At 35.5% G+C, this 9,574-nt stretch overlaps 1 protein-coding gene across 1 annotated transcript; it reads left to right on the top strand.

The window, feature by feature from the left end:
* The first annotated feature begins 4,378 nt into the window (after window positions 1-4,378).
* LOC132664232 (fatty acid-binding protein, adipocyte) lies at window positions 4,379-9,279 on the top strand. Its single transcript, XM_060610791.2, has 4 exons — window positions 4,379-4,529; window positions 6,977-7,149; window positions 7,934-8,035; window positions 8,491-9,279. Exons 1-4 carry the CDS (start codon window positions 4,457-4,459, stop codon window positions 8,539-8,541), a joined length of 399 nt encoding a protein of 132 aa, XP_060466774.1. The 5' UTR covers window positions 4,379-4,456; the 3' UTR covers window positions 8,542-9,279.
* Window positions 9,280-9,574: the final 295 nt, after the last annotated feature.

Here is a 9,574-nt window from a genome sequence, read left to right as displayed (position 1 = left end):
TAGCATTCCACAGGATGATCCATGTGGTTGGAACATAAACTAAGCTGCATGTATGCATTTATTTATTTATTTGTTTATTCATTCATTCATTCATTCATTCATTCATTTATTCATTTATTTAAAACTGAGCTGCTTTTAAAGACAACATCCCTTCATGTAACTCTGGCAAACTTATTTTGTTACTCTACACAACTGAGAGCATGAAATTTTTTCATGTAGACCCAACAATCTTCTTACATGTTAATTTTTTCATGGCTCTTTAAGTTACCAAGTTCCTTTACTATAGACTACTATTTTTGTTTATATGAAATCAGTAAAGTAGTCTGTTTTTGTTTCTAGAAAATTTCAACTATGCCATTTCTCCAGTAATGATCAGACTGTAAACATGTTAACATAGGAACATGAGACTACTGGCCCATAGAAATATTCCTGAGGTAATTTTACAGGAGTGTTGCTCTACTCTCACTAACTTACTTAAGTGGGATTTCCTTCAAGCATTTTGTTGAATACTTGATTATTTGATATGCGCCAGTAAATAATCACGATAAAAGTTTCTGCCTTAACGGAGCTTAGACTCTGCTCATCAGGACCATATATCTATACTTTTGTCTTGGTTTATAGGAACATATATCTATATGTTTGTCACAGTTTAGTGTTTGGTGGTCATATTTAGGTGAAATTGTCATTAGCGAGAATGGAGCCAGAAAACTCCTGCTATTTCCTGCGTCTGGAACATCTATCGTCACATTTTTCCATGGCTGCTTTCTTCTCATCCTTTAGGCATCAGCTCGATGGTCCACTTCCTTTGGCTGACCTCCCTGAACTGCCCCACCTAGTGTTGCCAACCCACATAGCGGTCATTGCGTCAGATTACTTTGTTCTGTTTCCTCTGAAACAGCACTACCTGATGTTGGTTTATTGATTTCCTTGGATATTATCTTCCTCAGTACTAGAATGTAAGCTCTATCTGAGCAAGCAGTTGCCTGGTAAGGCTGTCCATACTGAATCCCCAGTAGCTAGCTAAGTGCCTGAAACACGTGCTGAATAAAAATAGTGCTACTCAATAGAAACAGAATGTGAGCCACATATGTAATCTAAAATTTTCTAGTAGCCAGGTTAAGAAAGTAAAAAAGAAACATTAAATTAACTAAATTTAGTAATATATTATATTTAACTCAATATATCTAAAATGCCATAATTTCAACATTTCATAGTTTACACAATCAGTGTAAAAGTTTTTAATGAGATATTGGTACCTCTCAATTCAGATTCTAAATTTTCTTTTGAAATGCTTGATTGACACTTAGATTTCATAAAATGTAGACATTTCTATAATTGAAAAAGTAGATTCACATACTCAGTTCCTTCCACACATATTTAAAAGTTTCCCCATAACTGTATGAGGATCATTTCTTAAATTTTAATTAAAGTTAAGTAAAATTAAAAATTCAGTTTCTGAATCATAGTGAACACATTTCAAGTATTCAAGAACTGTGTGTGACTAAAGACTCTAGTATTGGGCAGTCCATCTCTAAAAAAATGTTTAAATTGCAGTGTTAAAGTACACAAGATATATATTCAAATGTAATAATCATTTCAAAATCTGTCTAAAGCAATTTGTTACTAAAAGTAAAGCATTAACACATATTTTGAAAAGTAAACCATTATTCAAAGACTGGAGAAAAGATTTGCAAAAGATATGTCTGATAAAGGACTATTATCCAAAATATACAAAGAACCCTTAAAACTCAACAATAAGAGAGCAAACAACCCAACTAAAAAAATGAGCCAAACACCTTAACAGACAGCTCACCAAATAAGAAATTCAGATGGCAAATAAGCATGTGAAAAGAAGCTCCACATCATACATCATCAGGAGAATGCAAACTAAAACAGCAATGAGATGCCACTCCACACCTAATTAGAATGGCTAAAATCTAGACTCACTGACATCACCAAATACTAGTGAGCATATGGAACAACAGAATTCTCATTCATTGCTATTGGGAATGCAAAATGGGACAGCTACTTTGAAAATTTGGCAGTTCCTTATAAAACAAAACATACTCTTACTGTATCATGCTCCTTGGTGTTTACCTAAAGGAGTCTAAAGCGTAGGTCTCTACATGTGGATGTATGTGTAGGTCTCTACCTGCATGTGGATGTATATTGCAGCTTTATTCATAACTGCCAAACTTGGAAACAACCAAGGTGTCCTTTAGTAGGTGAGTCAATAAGTAAACTACAGTATGTCCAGACAATGGAATATTTTTCAGCATTAACAAGAAATGAGCTACTAAGCTATGAAAAGACATGGAGGAAAGTTAAATGCATATTACCAAATAGAAGAAACCAATCTGCTAAGGCCACATACTGGAAAAGGCAGAACTGTGGAGACAGTAAAAATAACAGTGATTACACAGGTTGGGAACTAAGGGATGTGGGAAAGAGATGAATAGGCAGGGCACAGAGAATTTTTAGGGCTATGAAAATACTCTGTATGATATTATAATGATGGATACATGTCATTATACTTTGTTCAAACACACAGAATGTACAACATCAAAAGTGAATCCTAAAGTGAACTATAGACTTTGGGTGATTGTGGTGTGTCAATGTAGGTTCATCGTTGGTAAAAGTGTGAGTGATGTTGATCATAGCAGAGGCTATGAAAGTGTAGGGGCAGTGGGTACATGGGAAATCTCTGTACCTTTCTCTCAATTTTGTTGTATACCTAAGAAAATCTTTAAAAAGACAAGCCAAAGCCAAAACAAAACAAAAAAGCCAACTGTTATTAATTTAGAACATTGTCAAGTTATCACTGTATTAAGACTGATCGTTTTTATTTACTTATTCAGTGGGAAACAGACACATTTATAATAGGAAGTCTGCCCGGAATGGTACATCACCCACAGTCCCTGTATCTGTGCAATAGTCCAGAGTGGATGAACATTATTACTGTGCCATTAACACATGCAACAATTAAAAATTACTATTGTAACTTGGCTTTATCAGGCCTTCATAGCAACCTGCTTGCCTACAGAAAATCCTGTCCTTCATAGAATCCTCTCTCTCAGACATTTCTGGGAAGCCCTCAGGGTACTTACATGGGTTGTGAATCAATCATATGCTCTGTAGGGCACACAGAGTAGTGATTCATCCTGATGCAATATTTAATTTTTTTTCTTTTCTAAAATCTGGGTATGTTCATGGGTGTTTGTTGCACATACAAACATCTTTCACCATTCTGGTATAGGTTAAGAGGAGATTGAAAGACAGAATTACTCTAGAAAAGAAATCTCATGAATTACTATGTAAAAGAAGGAAATAAAATTTTGATAGTGTGACATCAACACCACTTCTGATCATTTTCAAGCAAAGCAACGCCATTTAGATCTGGATAAATTTAGAGCTTGTAATAACATCGTTCAGGAACTGGATGAATTTTCTCAGTATGGGGAGCATATTTTGGAATGGGGCCTATTTTTTAAGCCCCAATTCTATGGAAATAAACACTATGCTCTCATTTAGGGGATGGAAGGAGTGAGGTTAAATCATTACTAATTAAATCAACAGATTCTTGATGGATAATTTCTTTTTCATTCATGCAAGACAATTGAAACGAGAAATCTGACGTACTTTAAGATGCTATTACTTATTTTATTTTAATTGACAAGTAATTCCCGAGACAGTAGGGTCTCAAAGAGCCTTTGAAATTACTTAAGAATCTGTGAGGTCAGGGGCACCTGGGCGGTTCAGTTGGTTAAGCGTCCAACTTTGGCTCAGGTCTGATTTCACCATTCATGAGTTTGAGCCCCGTATCGGGCTCTGCGCTGACAGCTCAGAGCCTGGAGCCCGCTTCAGATTCTGTGTCTCCCTCTCTTTCTGACCCTCCCCGACTCGCACTTTGTGTCTCTCTCAAAAGTAAAGAACATTAAAAAAATTTTTTAATTAAAAAAATAAAAAAGAATCTGTAAGGTCATTCTTACGTTCCTCAATTCAAAAGAACCACATATTTGTAATTTTAATAGAAACTCCAGACCAGGGGGTCAAAGTTCATCTCAAGATAATTAACCTGCTCTACACTAGGATAAGTATGTATGGAAATAATAGTGGCAAATTCAATGCAGTGAACATTAAGCTGTCAAAACAGGAAAGTTGCCTGTTGAAAATATTTTGTCAGTGCTTAAAAAAATTTGTACTCTAAGTCAAATGTCCATTTGCCAGGGAGAAGCAGAGTTGAGAAACTTTTATTTAAAACATGACTCAGAGGGAAAAAGGCAGAGGCTGGTAATAAAGGAAATGCTCTGATATCAATCCCCAATTGGTTATTCCTGAAATCACATGATCTGGGCATCTTTAAAAGGAATTTATCTGGACTCAAGAAGGTCATAGCACCTTCCTGACAGCTGCAGCTTTTTTCTCATCTTGAAGATAACCCTAGAAAGCTCATAAAATGTGTGATGCATTTGTGGGTACCTGGAAACTTAGCTCCAGTGAAAACTTTGATGATTACATGAAAGAAGTGGGTAAGAAAATACGTTGTAGGATGACTGGATTTATAACTTTTTCTCTGGGGAGATAGGGTTAATGCATGATTTTCACCCTGGGAGTATGGGTTAGATAGGAAATGCTGCTTTCTACATAGAGGCTATCCAAGTAGCAAGCCAGAATCATTTGTTTGTAGGAACATTCTAGACCAAAGTCACAGTGCATGCTTCCTAAAGGTGAACCAATATGACAAAGGGTCTAGCTGGAATTTTTACAGTCTATAGAAATGACAAGATTTTATTTGACTGCTGAACTGGGTTATCTTTGTGTTACTTGGCTCTTTGCCTGTTTTTCTGTCATTCTTTCTTGCATATGAAATAAATAAGACTATATTTATTTCCTAGCATTCAATAATTTTTATTTGAAACTGAAAACACTGTATTTCTCTATTTAATGTGATTTTTAAGCAAACATATGTTAACTAATTATTTTATTTTCTCACTGTCAATTTGTTAAATTGTGTTTTTGTTTTTATGAGAACCAAAATCTTAATTTCAGACAATATGTTCCTTTGAGGGGTTAAATATTTCTTTGATTAGGAATTACATGGGATACTATAGGATCATCAAGTAAGTCAAAAGGACAATGTTATATGTATAATGTACCCCTCCTTGATAATGGAGGCTTTTAAGCTTGTGGATTCTACTAATATTGCCAGTGTTGTGTGAATATTCCCTAGATGATTATGGTGGTGAAGCATTGGGGTACGGAGGCCGGTTCTCACTCAGATAGCTTCTACCTTGAGAGCCCCTCTCCTCATACCCCTGTGCATGATAAAGTCATATCCAGGTATAGCAATTTGAGGAGGGGTTTTTACAGGGGTTAAGATTTAATCTCTGTATCTTAAGACTTTATCTTTTTCCTAAATCATATGGTATATTTTTTGCTTGTCTGTAACTACTACTATTTTCTTTGTTTAAAGACAGGAGGGAAATTAGGGACTTTAGCATAAGTGAGATCTAACTTTCTAGAATATCAACTAGTTGTGATTCAATAAACTAATCAGAATGCTGATTAGTGCTGATACAGAAATGTCAGGATTTGAGGCTATTTTGCTATTGAGTTTTAGAAACATTTTGCACTTTTAATACTTACATTTAAATTCTTATACCACTGTTTTAAAATTATAAAGTACTGATGATAATGAAAGACAATAGGGTAACTCCTGAAATTAATTGCTCTAACTGATGATCAGCAAGCAGGTATTACTTTCATCAGTCAAAGAAGGACTGAATAAAGCAAGTGGAGAATGTGATTTTTCCCAAGGTCAGCCATTCTGGAATTATACTTGATGTTGCATCCTTTCATTATACTGACTCACTCCATGTATTTAAAGGTATATTTTGTAACAGGGCCAGGACTTGATGAAGCAATATCTTTCCACCTGTGGCTACTTTTCAGACAGGGCGCTAAATAAGAGCCTCAGCATCACTTGTTTTGGACAATATTTCTCTCCTTCTTACCCCCTCTTTCTAACCTTTCACATGTATAAGTAGCCTTTCATCAAAGCAGCAGCTTAGGCTTATGTACATGTGTTGAAAAATTCAACACATCCATGGCTGTCATAAATTCTGTGCAACATATGCAGTGACAGCAAGTTCCCACTGTCTACATGAAGTTGCAAATTGTTCATCCCTTACCTGACACAAGAAAAGAAGTTCCTTTTTTAAAAGAGGGGTTTGTACCTGAGGCAATTGAGAGTAAAAGTATTGATTTCTAAACTTAATAAAATAGTGATTTCTTAAATTTTGACATTTTCAAAATTGACTAGACCCTCTTTAACAGTTCCTACAATTTACTGGGAATAATATCACCATTCTTAGATAGTATAAATGTAGGAAACATTTTGCCTTTTGGATAAATTAACCAGAATCTTCATTTCATAGTAGAGTAATTTGGAAAAGCCAAGAAAATAGGACTTGGCAGCAAATGCTATGAAATGTTTGGGCGACTTTTGTATACCCAAACAGGTTATTATTATTTTCTTTGGAAAGAGAGAAGAGAGCAAGCACTAGTCAGGGAGAGGGGCAGAGGAAGAGAGAATATATGTGTGTGTGTGTGTGTGTGTGTGTATGTGTGTGTGTATACATATGTGTATGTATGTATGTATTCTAGAAGATTTGATCTTTTTGAAAATTAACAGTATGTCTCCTGTGGAGTCCGAAACCCAGAAGAAATTAAAATAGACTTACACTTAATCATGACATGTGTTCCTTTAAATATTAGTCTGCTTTACTTATCTGCAGCAGCTATTTAAATGAGGCTTTTAAGAAATTCACTGGTGTTCTTTTTTTCCTTTTATGCACACCCACCCACCCACCTACACACACACACACACACACACACACACACACAGTACAGCTCTAACTTAAAGATGTGAAAGAAAATTGTAAACTTGACATTTTTTTTCTTTTCCCAACTGTAGGAGTGGGCTTTGCCACTAGGAAAGTGGCTGGCATGGCCAAACCCAACATGATCATCAGTGTGAACGGGGATGTGATCACCATTAAATCAGAAAGCACCTTTAAAAATACTGAGATTTCCTTCAGACTGGGTGAAGAATTTGATGAAGTTACTGCAGATGACAGAAAAGTCAAGGTGAGAAAGAAGGAATTGGAGCAGAATAAAAAGCCTGGTTTCTAAAAGACTGTTGCCAGGGTGCCTGGGTGGCTCAGTCAGTTAAGCATCCAGCTTCAGCTCAGGTCATGATCTCACGGTTCATGAGTTCAAGCCTTGCGTTGGGCTCTGTGCTGATAGCTCAGAGACTAGAGCCTGCTTCAGATTCTGTGTCTCCCTCTCTCCCTGCCTCTTGTGCTCTCTCAAACATAAATTTAAAAAATCAACAAATAAAAGACTGCTGCCAAGAAGAAGTCATTTTGTGTAAAAGGAGGGAAACTATTTTATCACAGGTCAAAGATCCCTGACTTCCTAGACCTAAGCCATGTTCTCTTAGATATGTATTTGGTGAATCTTCTCCTTTCTATAAAGTTGTATTTATTCTTCAAAAAAGTGATTAATAAATTTTATTTGTCACACAATATATAGAGTATTTGAAGTGAAATAAAAATAACATTTCAGAGAATGTTTATGAAAGAGTGGAAGAAGAAAGGAAAAGATCACCTATGAGTATCATCTCAACATAAATTTATTGCCTATATTTTCTCACAGTATTATTTCAAATATGTGTTTGTATAGTATTCTGATCATAATGTATCATTTATATGCTGTTGTTTTTACCACTCATTTTTTTCGTTTTAATATATTCTTACAATTTAGAATTACTAGTGACCTCAAAATATTCCTTCATTCAAAGGTGATGTCTTTTTTATTTTATTTTCCTCTACCTTATACAAATGGTAATCATTTTTTATTATGCTCACAGAGCATCATAACCTTAGATGGGGGTGCCCTGGTACAGGTGCAGAAGTGGGATGGAAAATCAACCACCATAAAGAGAAAACGAGTGGATGATAAACTGGTGGTGGTGAGTATCCTCTAGTTGCTTAATTCTAGGCTCTGCTGCTTGGTCATCTTATACTCACCATTCTACCTAATCATGCTGGCTTATGTAGAAAAAAAAGTGATTCCATTGGCATTATGGTTTCACTCTGGCAATTGTCCTTCATGCTTTTAAGCTCAGTCGAGGCATGCTGTCCCTCAAGAAGCATTCTCTGACTGCTCTCAGCACACACCATATTGTATTATGCATTTCTGCTTGTATTGCTCACACACTATATAGATTGTAAAGTTCCTTGAGGGGAAGACTTGTGTTTTCTTGGTCTTTTTATCTTCCTAACTTATTACATTACCAGGTATATATAGGAGCCCAGAACAAATGTTTTCAAATAAATACTGTTTCCTTCCCAATATTACAGGTAAAATAAATAAACCCATAGTTTAGTCCCATGATTGACCAAGAGTTTTTTTGTGTGTGTCTAGGAATGTATCATGAAAGGCGTCACCTCTACCAGAATTTATGAGAGAGCATAAACCAAGGGACATTGAGCTGAAGTTTGCATCGAACTCTATGACAGTCTGTTGGATATATTGTCCAAACATATATTGTTATTTTCTACTAATTAGCAAGCAACTAATTTTCCCCCAAACTGATTTTATTCAATGTGGGTATGTTCATTAAATAAAACTTCTTAGGTTTAGAAGGTGATGTAATGAGTTTTTCTTTGTGTGGGATAATTTTTTACTCATAACCCAATGAAGGAAAGAGAAAATTGTATTTTTGCTTTATTGCTGGTATAATATGATTTTTCATAATAATCCAAGGTAAAAAATATTCATGAATTTTCCATTTTCTTAGGTAGATGATAAATTTGCTATTATTGAATACGCAGTCCTTCTGTAGCATGCCTACAGTCAAGTAACTACCTCAGAAATATCTAAGGTAGTTTTGAATGTAGTGAAGTGGCCCACAGACAGCTGGGCCAAGTCCTGCCATTTCACACCTACCTATCCTGGAGCATTGAGAGGAAGACCAGCAATACATGTTGTAGACACTATTTCTAGAATATAATTTTTAATCTGAAAAATTATTGGTAAACCAAGCTATCTCTGGAATCTCTCAAAGATTAAGTGCAAATAATCCCATAATGTTCTTTCCATAAAAGACATGACAACTTTGTAATGAGTAATGATGCAAATGTTCTTATAGTGGTTTCCAAATCTTTCTTTTTCCTCCTAGTGGAACTTTTTTATTAAATGAAGTATTGAATATGTTCTGGAACTTTTTATTCAGATAAAATCTCCATGGAATTCCCACTCCCCCCCCCCCAAATAGACAAAAATGATAATGAGGTTTCCTAGATAGAGGGGTGTGTGTGTGTGTGTGTGTGTGTGTGTGTGTGTGTGTATGTGTTGGGGAGAGAGAGGGAAGGAGAGAGAGAAAGAGGGAGGGAGGGAGGGAGGAGGTTTCTTCTGCCTTTTGTGGAAATTTTGCAGCTGTTCGAGATATTATTGGAGTTTCACGTAAATAGATTACAATTTCCATACTATATACTTATATTTTATA

Source organism: Panthera onca, chromosome F2, assembly GCF_046562875.1.
Source record: "Panthera onca isolate mPanOnc1 chromosome F2, mPanOnc1 haplotype 2, whole genome shotgun sequence".
Taxonomy (NCBI): domain Eukaryota; kingdom Metazoa; phylum Chordata; class Mammalia; order Carnivora; family Felidae; genus Panthera; species Panthera onca.
Note: the sequence above shows the minus strand (reverse complement) of the source record. Positions and strands in the feature narration are given on the sequence as shown.

What these genes read in the sequence shown, in the direction of transcription:
- LOC132664232 (XM_060610791.2), top strand. Translation starts at nt 4,457, where the DNA reads ATGTGTGATGCATTTGTGGGTACCTGGAAACTTAGCTCCAGTGAAAAC. An exon ending in TGATTACATGAAAGAAGTGG is followed by an intron (nt 4,530 to 6,976) that starts GTAAGAAAATAC and finishes TCCCAACTGTAG; the next exon opens with GAGTGGGCTTTGCCACTAGG. An exon ending in TGGATGATAAACTGGTGGTG is followed by an intron (nt 8,036 to 8,490) that starts GTGAGTATCCTC and finishes GTGTGTGTCTAG; the next exon opens with GAATGTATCATGAAAGGCGT.